Consider the following 16,272-nt stretch of genomic DNA (forward strand, 5'->3'; position numbering starts at 1 on the left):
ATCACGAGAATCTGCGCGTATTCCGACTGCTCCATCAGTCCGTCGTTCGCCTCACGCAGAATATCATGTTCATCCCGTCTGATGCGAAGGAAAGCGGTGTCTTGAAGTGGATGGATGCGGTGCGGTTGGAGATTGACGATTGTTTGAAGTATTTGAGGGAAGGGTCGTTTTTGACGGATTTCATCGTGTATAATCGACTGGTCTTCCGGTTGTATTGCTCATTGTTGGTAAAAGATTGTTTACAGCGCAGTGGTGTGGTGTTCGATGGTTGGCCGGATTTGCCGAATAGTGATAGGGAAGTTTTTGCTTCTGATTCACTACTCAGCCAAATTTCTGACTGGAAGTGATAATTTGTTGTTCATCAGAATAAGCGCCGACTGTTACCGTACTGTGATGTTTTACGCCAATATTAAAGTCTCCGACGTGACAATTCATTAATATCACCTTTACGGGAGGTACCTAATTTTACTGCATCAAACGTACATAATACATTACTTACCTGATATTTGGCACCGTATAAATTACCGCCATTGGTAGCTCGCAGCAGTTTACTATGCGGAATTTTCCAAATTCATAGGTATCATTGATTTTATTTGAGTTCATTTTGCAATTATATTTCCGGTTAGTGCTTGGATAATGGATAGGTGGCCGCTTAGGAACATCGGATGTTGTAGACTTTTTTTGTGTTCTAATAAGACTGCTATTTGACATTTTAAATTCATGTGCTTATTTATAATTGTGAATTAGGCACATGTATTCCGAATGACTGTATAATAACTGCGCCGACTTGATCCGGCATTACAACCGGCGCAATAAATACCTAAGCATTCGTCTACGACCATACCACGTAGAAAACTCCCGTTCATCCCGTTCGATCTCGGAAGATAACCTACGTCGGGCCCGGTTAGTACTTGGATGGGTGACCGCTTGGGAACACCGGGTGTTGTAGTCGTTTTTGCTTTTTTAACTAAGCTGCTTTTTGGTCTGTTAGGCAACTATAGTGGTTTTATTTATATTTCGTTATTTATTCACGAAAATGTACCGTATTTAAATAAATCAAAAAGAGCCTTTTAAAAGGCTTCTTAACGCTCGTAATGTTGCCGGGTTGATTCGGCATCACTACCATCGCTATAAATATGTTTATTTAGTCCTGCAAGATACGGATGGACAATAGCCTCGTTATAAAGCGATATTCTTCGAACTTCACTGCAAAATGCGCATAAATACTGCCGCGGCTATAATCAGCAAAATATTCTGGCAAATGATGATAGAACACATGATATAAGTCAAAAAAGCGAAAATCACAATGGAAAGCCAAGGCAAAATACGGCACATGCATGCGTAAAATGCTTCAACTTCCAAGCAAAATAGTGAAAATACCGTATGTACAAAAGATTCATTTCATAGGTGATTCAGCAGAAGGAAAGAATATTTACGGACTTTCGCGCTACATCCGTTTCCTTGGAAGACACTATCCACGTCTAACGAAAAAATACAGTTCGTGCTGGCGGACATTTACGATGCTAAAAAACTGGCAAATTCTTTAAATTCCTCGCCCGTGACCTTTACGCCGCTGCCGCCAGTCGTACATCCACCACGATATCGGTCTTGTGCGCGGTGCCCATCACGCCGGTTATCGTCACACCGTTATTCGCATACAGCACGGGATCGACCAACCTATCATAATATGTTTTTTTAGAACGGCTTTTCCAAAACACGGCTACCTTTTCTTGGCACCAAATGATTGGTACCGATAGAAGTCTTTCCGGGAAAAATATGTCTCCTCTCCGTAGTACATTTCCTGGAATGTCTCCGCTGAATGGCGGCCGCGCTCGCCGACACCGACACCCAGCCAGTTGCTATGATGATTCTGATTGTACGGCACTGACCACATCAAGATCACGGAGGTAGGCCGGCCTTCCAGGCGCCAGGCGATGGTCCCCGATGTCCCTAAAATTGAAATTTTATTGACACCTATTTTTTATCTGCTTAAAGCCAATAATCGGAATTTCTGTAACAATTTTTTTACAAACGATAGAAAAGAGGCATAGAGTATGGTGCACTACAAAATTTCACTGCCTTGATGTATGCAGTTTACTTTTTAAATTTCTAACATTTTTATTTATTTTTAAATGCGGAATAGAATTTATTTACAAGCGATAATAAAGGCGTGCACGTTACACTGAAAAATATCGATCACAGTACAGTATTTCTAACAACTCTCATACATTTGATTCATTGAAGTCTTGAACTATCCATAATTTACTATTTTTTATTCACAGCAAATAAAAATTAAGACGTAAAAGAATTTTTATTTGATCGAAAAATGCAGTAATACAAACTTGTCATGCTAAAGTACGACGAGGATTCGTACCAGATGTTGAGCCGCCGGTTTTATGCATGGCCATTATGCTGTACGCTCCCGGTCTGACGGTGTGGATGACGGACTCGGTTTGACCATAGTTCAGATGGCAGCTCTCCAGCTGGAGATGCCACGGCGTGTAATTGTTCAGGCGGAGGGTGGCGGCTACGCAGTACGCAGACTGGCTAGCACTCGCCAACGGACAAGTGCATCCAACATCTGCAAAACCACCAAATTATTATTATCACAGCTCCGAAGTCGCAGCTCTCATACAAGTACACCAATCAGTAGCCACTCGTGAATATCGCAGAATTATAAATCAATAAAGCAAGAATTTACAATACTTTGAAAAGGAATCGTAATGCCGCGATACGTAATGCTTACCGCGGTCGAGTTCGAAATCGTCGATTGGTTCCATATGAGGACTACTGATACTGGTCGTTTCAGTTTGGATGTCGGACTTGTCCGAGGACTGCGCGAAGAAGGACTGAGTGAAAGTTTTCATTGGACAGTCTATCACTTCAACCGAGGCAAACGTAAAACGAGAAGCAAAGTTCGACAATATTTGGCAACTTTGGGCAGCTACTGATTACACCGTTACAGGTAGATTAGTCGACTACTAAAAAATTAAATACTCCCTGTTATCATGTGTTATATATGTATTGTCGACAAAAAATGAAAATCAGAAGCTGAGAAGCAGTTAAAAATGTGCGTGTTTCGCACGCTGTCAGCCGGGCGGTATACCCGGTTCGATACCACCCGATCCATCACGTACAGTTGGTGTAATGGCACCGCTACCCACGAACTGGGACCGGCTCGTAACCGGCCAAAAAGTGGTGAATGAATTTCCTGTACGAGTGTGCAGTCTGTCTGTATCGTACACTGTACTGACGATTGAATAAATACTACTGAGTGTACTCCGTACTTCGTACTCCACTGTCTGGCAGATTTTCATTTCTTTGATTTCTTGTGGCTCGCAGTTTTCTGTTTTTCGACTTTTCATCCTAGTTAGAACGCAGCGATAGATTTCATAATATTTCATTTCCTTCAAAAATCTTACTCCGTAAACATTTCTTCCTAAACTTTCTTCAACAGCGCGTGTTCTTCAATCTGCCAGGAAACACTTGGCGTGCAGTTTCCTCGAGTGTTGTCACTGTTGTGGATCCAGGCGGGCCACGCGCGTTTCATACCTGTCTCCAGCCAGCACGCAGCATATTTCCGCTGACGGGGCCACTTTGCCATTCCGGACGATCGGTGGTGTTGATTATTTATAAATAAATCTCCCCCACGTGATGACAGCGTAGTCGTGTGGGCCGATTAGCATCTCATCTGTATCCCCGAGCAGATTCGTGTTCATTCACGTTTGTGGCGACATTGGGGGTTCGTACCTGCGTGCCTTCGTGAAGTGTAATGGGGGATACGACAGCCTCCACCAGTAAGGTGCCGGAATTCGCGCCCGGACTGACCGGGAAGCCGCAGACGGCCGGGGAGCGGGATGGGGCCGCGGGGGTGCCCGCCTGGCCGACCGGGCCCAAGCACTACGAACTGAAGAACGTCATTGGCATGGGAGCTACGGCGCAGGTTCGTGCATCCAGTTTTCGTCAGTTTCCTGATTTCGTAGGCATTAGGAGTCTTAGGTTTTGTTGGGGGTACGAGGTATTCCAAGTTTCCCGAGTAGTATCGTCACTATCGTGCTTACATCCTGATGGTGAAATATTTTTGATTTTAATTTTGGTAAAACTATTTTTTATTTCAGTTTTGTGCGTAATTTTCGTGAATCATGGGGGATGAATGTTTTGGATTTTGGTTCGTTTTTATTTTGATTTTTAATTTTTGCATGATTAATTTTCTCGAAATTTAATTTGTGTTGAATTTTTAATTTGATTTTTTTGGGAGGATTTTAAGGATTTTTTTAATGTTCTTAATGTTATTAAACAGAGATTTTTCTTCTTGGTACGCTTTATTTGGGGATTACGTTTTTGCGAAGTTTTAGGGCCGTTTTCGTACTGAAATTCCTTGTTAACTCGTATAGCATTTGGCGAAATCTTTGGTATCCTTATAAATACTTTCAAGGAATTTCTGGATTTGGTCCATGCTATGAAAAATTAATATTAAGAGGATTTCATCGTTTCTGACGTAATTTTTGGATGCACTTGCAACTACTGTGTACATAATCTGTTGCATTGTACTGCTATATTTAATCGAGATTTTTTCTTAATTTGTCACTATTGGGTTCTGGACTTTGTTGCCTGCAGTTGCACCAGGCACTAATGATAATTAGAATTCTTTGTGAACTGGTGTAAATAATGCCGTCGTTTCAAGGCTGGAGCGTTTAAGGCGGGTAGACATACGCCTTGAAATGTCTGTACAATTTGCTCTGTGATGATTTCGCGACTTGCGGATGTGCTCACAACGTCTACGATTTTTTATCGCTTTATAATTATTTACAATCGCCTTTGGCTGATTATTATTTTTATTTTTTTCCCATGACGTCATACCACCGCCATGTGTTTATGCTTGCGGTTCAGTGTGTCGGTTTTATTTTTTGTGACCTTTTGTTGTCTTTGTCTGCTCAAGCAGAAATTTAAATTTTGCTCCACATATTGTTAGTACTGTTTTTATTGATTTAATGCGTAATGCCACTATTGCAGCGACCTGGCTCGTTGTAGAAAGTATAATTTCCTTTAGCTAATATTTGCTGTACAGTTTGTATTTATGGCTGTTTACATGTTTCGCTTTCACGGTTGGCAGTGTATTTCTAACTGTTTCAGAATGTATCCCCGATTATGCTGTTTTTAACTAAAATTTCCTGTAATATTTCATGGGATTTAGTTTTTTGACAAAATTTAGTGGAGTAATTTTTCTTCGTTGTCAGTGTTGGCGTTTTATCGATCGATTTCCGATGTAACTGAAAACTTGAATACGAGTATACCGTGCTTTTTATTTCTAGAAGAAGGCACAAATTTCCAAATTATTTTGTTAAATCCGATAAATGTTTTTGAAGAAATGTAAATAAATTTAAGATTTTTACATTAATTTTAAAGGAATTAAAAGCAAGCGGAAGCTCGAGAAACTGCCGAAAAGGAATCATAAAATATTTTGTACAAATTGTCTTATTAATTTTACTGTATTTTACAGGTGTACGCGGCCATGTGTGTGCCGCGCAATCAGAAGTGTGCCATTAAGCGTATCAACCTGGAGAAGGTGTCGACGAACATGGAGGAGCTGTGCAAGGAGATCCAGGCCATGTCGCTATGCAACCACGAGAACGTGGTCACCTACCACACCTCCTTCGTCGTCGACGAGGAACTGTGGCTGGTCATTAAGCTGCTGTCGGGCGGCTCGCTGCACGACATCATCAAGTACCGGCTGGAGAATGAGGACTGCCGACACGGGGTCTTCGACGAAGTCACCATCGCCACCGTCCTCAAGGAGGTACGTCATTCTATGCATAATTTGCTGTGTTTTTCTTGGTTTAATGCTGTAGTGGTTTTTTTTGTTCATGCTGTAATTATGTTCGCGTTTTCTTGCATTTATTTCTGTTGATGAAACTAATGAAAAGTCTGCTGGATAATAGTAAGCATTTGATAAACCGGAAACCGATAAGCATAGCAGGATTCTGTCTCTGGTTAAGCGTGCAAACGATGTTAATTTAAATAAACGGCAGTGAAGCGTAGTTTATGGGCGCTTTAATCGTTTGCCCGTGTATCCTGCATTCCACGCAAAAATAGAGGCTACTTGTCTTAATAATAATTATAATTTGTATTAAAAATGTCAGTTTCGCTGAGTTTCAAATTTTTTTTATTTTTTTATACTTTCTGTTTAAGGTTGATATCACTGATGCAGCAGTGGTAACTTTCCAGAAATTTTAAATAGCCGTTTATCTAATCGTTTTGAATTTAATTTTTAATTTATTGTAAAAATTTGAATGACAGTTTTTTAATCGTTTTGGCTTTGTTTTTGAATTTATTGTAAAAATTTTAAATGGCAGTTTTTGTAATCGTTTGAAACTTAATTTTGAATTTATTGTCAACATTGTAATCGTAATCGTTGTGCCTTTATTTTTGAATTTCTTGTGACGTTACAGGTGTTAAAAGGTCTAGAGTACTTCCACAATAACGGCCAGATCCACCGCGACATCAAAGCCGGCAACATCCTCCTGGGCGAGGACGGGTCGGTGCAGATTGCGGATTTCGGGGTCAGTGCCTTCATCGCCAACTACGGCGGGGGATTGCGGGAGAACTGCCGGCATACGTTCGTGGGCACGCCGTGCTTCATGGCACCCGAGGTGTGTGCAGTGTTGTGTTTATACGGGGTTCTATTTTTAGCTCGCATTCTAAGTATGTCACGGATGTTGTCAGTGTTTATTGACTCGTGTGTGTGCAGGTGATGGAGCAAGTGGTGGGGTATGATTATAAAGCGGATATCTGGAGTTTCGGCATTACCGCCATTGAGCTGGCCACCGGACGGGCGCCGTATCACAAATTCCCGGCGATGAAGGTCCTCATGCTCACGCTGCAGAATGATCCGCCCACGTTGGACACGGCGGCGGAGATTAAGGAGCAGTATAAGCATTACAGCAAGAATTTCCGGTGAGAATGATACAAATATTCGCTGAAAATGCGAAAAAATTATGCAGTATTTATTGTCAAACTATAAATTATAGTTGAACCACAGAAAAAGAAAATACTTTTCCTTTTCTATGGTTCAAGTATGATTTTGTTATAGTTCAACTAGGGTTATTTTCGGTTTTTTGGGTAGGAATTAGGAAAAGTTTCTGCAGTAAATGCAGTACTTAAATTTTGCCGTTTTCTCTGCAAATACTGCAAGTCAACGTCGTACCGATAGTGTAATTGAAAACGTAGTGTATGGGCGTAATAAATCAAGAAACTCGTATGAAGCTATTTAGCATTTATAGTACCTTAATGTGTAGATATTATTATCATTTAACGAAATTAACTCTTTTTTATTAGGAGTAACTATTTTTTTCGATATTTCATGAATAAAAAGGAGTAAATTTTGTCACTTACGGTGAGTACGATCGGTTTTACCGTATGCATTGTAAAGAGAAAACTCCAGTTCATACCAGATAACATATCTTTCCGTTTCTTCGCCATAACGAATTAAATTGCACAACACATCAGCAGCGGAAGCAGAGCTGCTGGCGCGTGCCTGTGAAGTAGCGACGTTTGGCCTGAATAAACATATCTGTACTGTCGGTAGCAAAAGGAATATTTTATGTGAACTTCAGTAACTCGAATATGACATTATTCTGGTGCACTGTTTTTTTTTTAAAAAATTGTTACCCTGTGTTTATTTTACTCCATTTTGATCCGCTTTCGTTTCTTCGCCATAACGAATTTAATTTTGTAAGAAATAACGTTTTTCGTATTTTATATAAAGAATTTCGAATAACGAATCAAAGTTTTGTTCTTATAAAATTGTCATGTGCTTAAAGAACGCCGTGTAACGAATTCAGTGAAATTGTGTGGAAGCGGATGTTTTACCAATAATGATGTCTTTAACAGCAAATTAATATCGGATTGTCTGCAAAAAGACCCCAGTAAGCGTCCCACCGCCACGGAACTCCTCAAGCATCCGTTCTTCAAGAAATCCAAAGACCGCAAGTATCTCAAGGAGACCCTGCTTGACCACGGGCCGGGCATGTTCGTCAAGCCCTACGATGACCACGCCGGAGGGGAGAAGGGTCATCTGCACGGAAGTGGCCGTTTCTTCCGCACCACGAGCGGAGACTGGACCTTTTCGGAGGATGACGAGTATTTTCCTCCGCCCGGCGACGCGGTGGATGGCGGGGAACTGGCCGCCAGTCCGCCGGGGCTGGGTGCGCTGGGCGATCATGCGGGAGCGGCGCTGACCAACGGGACGGCGGATAGCATAGGTATCTGACGAAAATGCAAATATTCAGATAGTTTGATTATTTACTCAGTCATTTAAAATATTTCAGTATTAGGATATTAAATTTTTTTTAAGGTAGTTTGTAAATATAAAAATTATGTATTTATTTCAGTGTGCTTAGTTATTTTGCAATAATCCACTAAATAAATATGCTTTTGCCTCATTATTAAAATTCGGATAAACAGATAAGGCAATTTCGTAGTGCAGCGGCCGCGGCAGCGTGTGGCAAGACAGTCCATGTGCTGGCATATTTAAAATATTTAGATATTTTAAATTTGAACACTCAGATACAGTATGTATTTAGAAATTTAAGTGTTTGGGATATTACTTTTTGATTTTTACAAACAGTGGAATAAATTTTTTAATAAAGTAGCGCGGGTGGTAGGAGTAGTCGTAGGACTGGAAAGCGGAAAAGATTGTTGCGTATTTACCGATGAATGGGATTGCGGTTTTTTTGCGGTGATTTTTTTTATGGCTGGCCATTCAGTGTTGTGTGTTGGTATCTTTTTGCAGCATGGAAACCTGGACAGATGATTGGGCTGGTACTGCGGGTGCGCAATCAGAACCGGGAGCTGAACGATATCCGCTTCGAGTACACCATCGGGGTGGACAGTGCGGAGGCCATTGCGTCGGAACTGGTCGGAGCTGGCTTAGGTAATGGTAATCTTTACGCCATGGTAATGTCTGCATTACGTACTTTCGTAATCGTAATCACCGTACTCTGTTTTTCTCGTTCTCTACTGGTACGCACATTATCAGCCAGCACAGTGTGTGCTTGTGTAGTGTAGTGGCAGTCTGCAGGATCGATTCGCTACGCCATTTACTGCTTCGATTTAAGAACAACTGAATTTATAGTTGTTAGCCCTACTTTTTGCAAGATAATTCGTACGTGCTCCCTACTTTCTTGTGTTTTTGTTTTATTTTGACTAGTGTTTTGTTGTTGTGGTTATACGATGTCTAGTTTTGCTGTTCCCACTACAGTTGTACTGAAGTTACTACACATTACATTACACAATTACATTTACACAGTGACTTCTTTAGAGCAGTTTCGTAGTGTATGGGCGACGGTTTTCGTTTATCTCAACAATCGCTAGAAGCTGCGGATTGTTAAATTTAGCACCGAGTATTCCGATGCCTCAAAATTTAACGACGAAATTTTGGATTGGTTCATTTAGAAGGTTTTCAGTTGCTTTTTTCTCGAGTGGCTTTCATGTAATCGTCGGGAATCCGGGATATCATAAAATCAAACCAAAAAACGTAATAAATTGTCTAAATTAACCAGATCAAAATTTCCCAGTAGTTATTTATTTATTATATATTTATTTAATGTATTTAATTTGCAGTATGTTTTTACAGTTTACTTATGTATGTGTTTATTTATTTATCTTGCATTTATGATTAATTTTATTTTGAGTATGTATTTATTTTGCAGTGGACAGTCGGGACGGTGAGCAGGTCACCGCCAATCTGGAGCGCGCCATCCGCGTGCCGACGCCCAACCACTCGGTGGTCTTCCCCTTGAGCTCCGGCGTCCTGCCCAGCGAAGTGGCCGACGAGGCCTCCTTACTGGGATTCGCCCAGCTGACGGTGCTGGGCCTCTTCGCCCCGGCTGAGGACGGCGCCCCGCCCCCTGCCCCGCCCCCCATGGAGTCCACGGTCTTGTAGAGACTGCACCGGCGACGACGCTTCCTTTCTAACTCTCTTCTCCATCCGGTCCCCCACTTCGGGTCTAGTCTGGGCGGGGCTCTTCTCTCTCGCTCTCCCCTGCACGCGCGCGTTGTTGGAAGAAAATATTTTGGTTTTTTTTTTAATTAATAACATTTATTGGTTTTTTTGTTTGCTTGGCGAAAGAAAATAAGGAGGGCGGTGTGATTTTTGGGAGGGTTTCTTTTGCGGACCGGTTGCGGCGCTGTTTTTGGTTTTGTTTTTTCCTTGATTATCTAACGCTTGCTCATTTGTGATAATTAATCGTAACGGGAATTTATTAATTGTGGCAGTTTGTGGCATGGCGGAGTAGATTAAAACCCTGTTAACACGCGGTATCAAGTTATCGCAGTAGCGAGAAATCACAACTTGCGATGTATTTTAGAATATACTTAGCGTATACGATGAATTCCTGGTAGACTGCGCCTTACAACGGAGCACATGGTACAGGGAAATTCTCAGCGCAAATAGTTACTAACCCGTCAAAGGTTGAAATTGCATCGTATTAAAATTTAAAAAACGCCTTCCCTGCATTTTTGTGGTTTTGGTCCTTTTGGATTTCCCAGCGTGATTACATATTTCCGTGATTTTGTAGTAGGCTGAACGTTTTGGTTTATTTTCTCATTTTTCTGATAAGGTAATTAATTTTTATCTGGGCCTTGTTAGCTGTTATCCGCAGCACGTGGCGAGAGCAGTGGATGGTGATTTCCGTGTCAGTGAAATTCGTGTTGCAGCGTGCATGATCATCTGATTCCCTTCGTCATCGTTGTGTGTGTGTTTCTGTGAATGGGAAGTATTCGTGATTACGGCACGGGAAGTGGTGTATCCTGTAAGTACTACTGCCAGCGGGCGGATTGGCCCGATCTGGAGCAGGTTTCTCCCCTTCTCTTGCAGAGGACTGTTCATCGGGAATGTTAGCACAGTAACAGAGTAACTGCAAAATGACTATAACTTTTTCCTGGTTCCTCAGTGTTTCATATCATCAGTCACTGTTTTGACATTTTCTTCGTTATCTCAGTTTTGGGGTTAGTGAGGTTAATTAATTTTGAATTACGCATAATTTTATTGCGTTTCATGTGCAGCTGATAGGTTTGGTGTAGGTTTTCTGTGAATTTATTGGAAATCGTGGTAGTGAAGGAATTTCGAGCAGTGTGAAATCAGGTTGTGTTGGCCCGTGGGGCTTGTTGTGTTGGCCCGTGGGGCTTGTTCGTAACCGTGACTGTCGTGTTTACCACACCAATTATTTTTTGAAAGGATCTAAGAGCAAGTGTACAAATTAGTGTTTTCCCGTTTCACACTTACCTTGAAGTAAAATTTACAGAGTGCTGTATAAATGAAAAAATCTTCAGAATTTTATTTTTGTGTTCTTTTATAAGTTTTATTTTTCTATTTGTTACTTGTACCTGGAATTTTCTTTAGGATTTTTTATTGTTGTCTATTTTTAAAATAATTCAATAATGCACGACAGATCGAGTCAAAAATTAAGGAAAAATAATTAAAAATTAATTCAATTAATTAAAAATTAATTTAGGGTTTTTTCCCCTGATTTTCTCGCAGTTTATGATGCTGTTTATCATTTCGATGGATTTGCGATTAACAAATTTTGACAATTTTTATTTCTTCACAGTTCACACCTAATAAGGGCTTAATCTGGGGAGTCAGAGACATTAAAAATTTCGTAAAATTGTTTTTTGGAATTTAATCTTTGGATAAATAAAGGGCGAAAGAAACGCCGTATTTTCTGCTTTTACAGTTTTGCCACATTTTTTATATGGTCGATTTTGCAGGATTTTTGAACCATTTTAAATGTGATATAAAATATGCGTTATTTATTAGTTGTTGTAATTTGTTTTGCAGCAAGCGCAGCCTTCAGAATGGATTTCTCACGGCTTTCCCAGACGGTGGGCTCCAACATCCAGAAGATGTCGTCGCAAGGTCAGCGGAAGAGCCTTCAAAAAGTCACACATATGGAGCATTTTAATTCTGCCATTGACGCACGGATTTTCATCTGTTGGGTGTCTTGTTACAGTGAGCGACGTGGAGCGGATGGTGCGCCAGATTGGCACCGCCAGCGACTCCACCGATATGCGCGAACGACTGTAAGCCAGCATTTATTTTTTCGATAATTTAATTTTAAAAAAAAACGTTAAGAAAATTCGTAATTTTCCATTTGCACTAATATCGGTGGAGACCATAATGGTTTTTCATTTTTAGAAACGTGTTAACCAAGTGTTTTACCATTTTTCGCATTTTGTGTTTATTTTATCATGATTTGGTTGTCTGTTTCTACAAAAATTACTGGACGGTTCTCTTTTCTTTATTTTTATGGAATTTCTGTCTTTCTATTTGTTGCATTTTATCGCCGCTGAACTTTAGGAACAGTGATTGCCGTCGTTCTGCCATTTTTCTCTGCAGTTTCAGTTTGTTGAATAATGATTTGTTGATTTTTCTAATTTCTGTTAATGTTCTTGTTGAATATTCCGTATACGAAATTTCGTAATTCTTCAATGACAGAAAATTATTGTTTTTGTGACTAAATTTGGTCATTATTTTTCCTGAATTGTATAACTGTAATAATAATAAGTGGACTTGTTTGTGTGATCAATAAATGTCTGAGTATCGTCCACCGCTTGCTGTATTGATTGCTGTCTGACGATTAATTTCCGATTTATTACGGATATTAAAGAGGAATTAGGTTATTAAATTGTATCGATTTTATTATGTCATATTTAATGTGGGATTTTATATCCGCTGATTGGCATTAATGGATGCGCTGTTACACAGGCACAACCAGACCCACCTGATCCACAATATCGCCCAGGACACCGGGGATAAACTGAAGGAGATGAGTAATCTGCCGCCGGCCATGGGGCAGAGTGAGCAGCGCCAGCAGAAGCTGATCAAGGAGAAGCTCGTGCAGCAGTTCACCGACGCCCTCAACCGCTTCCAGACCGCCCAGCGGCAGGCCGCCGAGAAGGAGCGCCAGAGCTTCGTGCGTGCCCGCGCCCACTCCAACAACGCCGCATCACAATGGGTATGAATTATGAAATATAACAGTTATGTAATAAAATATATATTTTTAATTTATATTTAAAAAGTATGAAGTATACCTGATTTTTAACTATTTAATGTGTTAGTTAAAAGTTAACTATTTAATGTTTAATGTGTGCTAAAGTGTTAATTATATTTAATAAATAGGTAGGCGTTAGGATGCGGAAAGGGATAGTACACTAAGCGTAGTGCAGTGGCTTTCTAGGACAGTCATGTCTTCCCGTGATGAAAAGTACACCAGTTTATTACAATTTCAATCTGAAATAATCCTCGCATTTGACCGAATTGGTTTGAATTTTTCATTTATAGTTATATTTATTTAATATTCAATAAAATAGTGACAAAACCGTTTGTGCGGCGGTTGCGGAGGATATTTTTATTTGGATGCGGTAATTTATTATGTTTCTGTTTCGTTGTAGCATCCGTTTGAAGATGACTCGCAGCGTGGATACGGCCAGCAGTCGGCAGTGTAAGTTGGCTGAAATGTGTGGCAGTTTGGTAGGTTTTCTTAATATCATTTCAATTTTTCAGACTTTTCAAGAGTTTTAGTTTTTTTGAAATTTATTGATGAACTGTTGCTTTCACCAGGGATTAATGGACTGTTATTCAGTTTAGAATTTGCATTTTTCTGACAAATTTTATGGTACAATTGTGCTAAATGTTGGTAAAATTGGTTTTCGCCGTATTTTTCGTGATTGTCCATGTGTTTATGGGATAGGCCGCAGTCGCAGACGACGGTGCAGGTGGAGCAGGAAGTGGATCTGCAGGGACTGCGGGAGCGCGAGGATGCCATTCGGAAACTGGAGGCAAGTCGGCACTATTCTGGCTTCGCGTCTTCGTGTGGAATTATCCGTGTTATGTGAAATTAGTGGGCGCTGCAATTGAATGCTGAATGAGGCTGTCGATGCCGGTACTCACACGATTCTGTGTTTTCCTTTACAGGCCGATATTTCCGATGTCAATCAGATTTTCAAGGATTTGGCCATCATGGTGCATGAGCAGGGAGAAATTATCGGTAAGGGGACAATTAATTTCCTGCTTTTTATGGATGCTCTGTGTTGATGTGAATGGGATGTGTGTTCGTGCAGATAATATTGAAGCCCATGTGGACAGCGCCACCGTCAATGTGCAGCATGCCACGCAGGAGCTCAATACGGCCCGCAAATATCAGGTACATCTATTGCAATTCCATGCAGTTAGAAAATGAACGAAAATCAGTAGCGCGAAAATGCGTGAATAAATCAGTAGTTTTCGTTGTGTGTGTGGATACTAGTGCAGAGATAACAGTGTGGACTAGATGTAGATGTAGTGTGATGGCTTAAAAAGTGGTCTTTTCTTTCCGGATAGTGAAGTGTAAATCAGCAAGCGTCTAATTCAGGGATTATGGGGCATCATTGTCCGCACAATTAATTAATTTGATCTGAAATTTTTTTTTAGTGTTGAACTTAATAATTAAAAAACATTTTGTATTTGATCCGTATATAATGTAATTAAATGTATTATTGGATATTTTAAGTGTATTGCATACACGTGCTTTTAACAGACGTGTAATTAAAATTAAAACAAAAAATTAGAAATTTAAAAATACAAATTTTGAAAGTGAGCCTGCATTATGTTTTCAATGGGTAAATGTTTTAAAGATAAGAATTTTTTAAGGATAATAATTTTCTTGCATATTATGGCCGATTTGCTGTATGTGCTTTCGCGATTTCGATGCTGTTATGTTTCGCGATGCCGTTAGACGTTTGTGCGTTTTTTTTCTTATGAGACGCACACAGGAATATTCGCATTCTGGCAGGGTTTTCCGTTTTCCTTACTAAATTTTTCTGTTTATTTTGTTCTTTTATTTTTCTGTGTATTTTGTTCTTTTATTTTTCTGTTTATATTGTATTCAGTTTGCCAGTTATTACTGCATGCATTCTGTTATTTTCTTTATTTTTCTAGAGCAAAGCACGCAAAAAGATGATCTGCATTATCGGCCTCGGCGTCGTCGTGGCTGTTATTATCGCTCTGATTATCTACTTTTCCATACCTAAGAAATGATGGCCAGATTTTCAGTGCGGTTGTGACCAATGTTGCTGATTTTTGTCGGTTTATTTTCTTCCCTTTTTGCACCCTTTCCCGTTGGCTGGTCCGTTTTGATGATGCACAGGATAAAGTTCTGGCGATTCCCTCTTTTTATCATGGTTTATTTATTTGTTCTCTTTTTATTCGTCTGGATGAAAGCATGACGAGCCAGATTTCTCCCGTATTGCGCGATGCATTCTGATTTTTTTAATGAGAATTATTTTCGTCTTTGTTTTAATCGTACGTTTTTCCGGTCGGATTTTGTGATCTTTCTTGATATGACAGTTTGAACGCGAATAAATTCTCTAGAATACCGGTAATTCTTTTCTAATAAATGCTTGGTTTATTGCACAATCCGCGCTTTTTCATCGTAGTATATTATTACGGTTACTATGCATTTCTATGATAAATATTTATTTTAATCATTTCAGTGTTTGAGTAGGAAGTTTTTGTAATTTGAGCAAGGTGAATGAAATATTTAAAATTTGTTATTTTTTTATAGAAATATGTGCAGAAAAAGAGTGCGTCCACTAAATACAATTTTTACCAAAATAAAAAGTTTCTTTTTGCCAAGAGCCTTATTTTTTGTATGATCGGTAGCAAAAAGACGGTTTACTCGTACATCAAAAATCTATTTCGGAAATTTATTTTAGTAGCCTTAGATGGAGCTGAATGCAGAAATATCTCTGAGATACCGAGCCGAGAAAACCCATTGACTACGAACTATTATTTCTCGTTAATATTTTCACAGAGCAAATCCCGGCGAAAAACGGCTATCCTGGTAATCATCCTCATCGTGATCGTCCTGATCATTATTCTCAGTGTATCGCTTTCGAGATGAAAAGACCTTCCCCAACACGTAGGCGCTTTCACCGACCAGCGAATTCAAAGATAAATCGCCATAACTCCATTTATTTATTGCCTACGATGCTGTGTTGTGCGTGCTTTTATTCTCTTTACATTCTTTTTTCACTGCATATTGCCGATACTTGCATGGATATCATGTAGATTAATTTCTGGCATTGCCATTCCATCTTTGTATCGTCAGTGATTTTATGTACCGGTCAATTCGCAAAAATATACATTCATGTAAGTTTTCGGTGAAATTCGAGTATTTTCGCTGTTGTGCAGGGAAACTTGTACCACAACAACAACAAAATAATGATGTCAGA

At 39.9% G+C, this 16,272-nt stretch overlaps 3 protein-coding genes and 1 non-coding gene across 7 annotated transcripts; 3 read left to right on the plus strand and 1 right to left on the minus strand.

Moving 5' to 3' along the window:
• Positions 1–830: 830 nt before the first annotated feature.
• LOC129597930 (5S ribosomal RNA) lies at positions 831–952 on the plus strand. The gene has a single exon (XR_008691629.1). It is a non-coding gene; the product is annotated as a 5S ribosomal RNA (ribosomal RNA).
• Positions 953–1,156: 204 nt separating this feature from the next.
• Positions 1,157–3,038, minus strand: LOC129597907 (tereporin-Ca1-like). The gene is made up of 4 exons (XM_055495608.1): positions 2,747–3,038; positions 2,375–2,581; positions 1,752–1,950; positions 1,157–1,677 (listed from the first exon to the last, which is right to left on the minus strand). Exons 1-4 carry the CDS (start codon positions 2,865–2,867, stop codon positions 1,566–1,568), a joined length of 639 nt encoding a protein of 212 aa, XP_055351583.1. The 5' UTR covers positions 2,868–3,038; the 3' UTR covers positions 1,157–1,565.
• Positions 3,039–3,287: 249 nt separating this feature from the next.
• Positions 3,288–10,320, plus strand: LOC129597886 (serine/threonine-protein kinase OSR1-like). Its single transcript, XM_055495583.1, has 7 exons — positions 3,288–3,943; positions 5,501–5,797; positions 6,450–6,650; positions 6,749–6,954; positions 7,891–8,261; positions 8,792–8,932; positions 9,711–10,320. The coding sequence occupies exons 1-7, from the start codon at positions 3,773–3,775 to the stop codon at positions 9,941–9,943; spliced, it is 1,620 nt and encodes a 539-aa protein (XP_055351558.1). The 5' UTR covers positions 3,288–3,772; the 3' UTR covers positions 9,944–10,320.
• Positions 10,321–10,511: 191 nt separating this feature from the next.
• On the plus strand, positions 10,512–16,235 carry LOC129597888 (syntaxin-12-like). 4 transcript variants are annotated; one of them, XM_055495587.1, is made up of 9 exons: positions 10,512–10,811; positions 11,840–11,917; positions 12,012–12,081; positions 12,767–13,016; positions 13,453–13,502; positions 13,752–13,839; positions 13,976–14,048; positions 14,122–14,204; positions 15,852–16,235. In XM_055495587.1, the coding sequence occupies exons 1-9, from the start codon at positions 10,769–10,771 to the stop codon at positions 15,939–15,941; spliced, it is 825 nt and encodes a 274-aa protein (XP_055351562.1). In that variant the 5' UTR covers positions 10,512–10,768; the 3' UTR covers positions 15,942–16,235. The 4 variants fall into 4 exon arrangements, with proteins under 4 accessions (XP_055351562.1, XP_055351561.1, XP_055351563.1 ...); XM_055495586.1 differs by lacking the exon at positions 15,852–16,235 and adding an exon at positions 14,978–15,413 and having other exon boundaries at positions 10,514–10,811; XM_055495588.1 differs by lacking the exons at positions 10,512–10,811; positions 15,852–16,235 and adding exons at positions 10,877–11,007; positions 14,978–15,413.
• The last annotated feature ends 37 nt before the right edge of the window (positions 16,236–16,272 follow it).

This window comes from Paramacrobiotus metropolitanus, unplaced genomic scaffold (genome assembly GCF_019649055.1).
Source record: "Paramacrobiotus metropolitanus isolate TYO unplaced genomic scaffold, Prichtersi_v1.0 Parri_scaffold0000111, whole genome shotgun sequence".
NCBI classification, from domain to species: domain Eukaryota; kingdom Metazoa; phylum Tardigrada; class Eutardigrada; order Parachela; family Macrobiotidae; genus Paramacrobiotus; species Paramacrobiotus metropolitanus.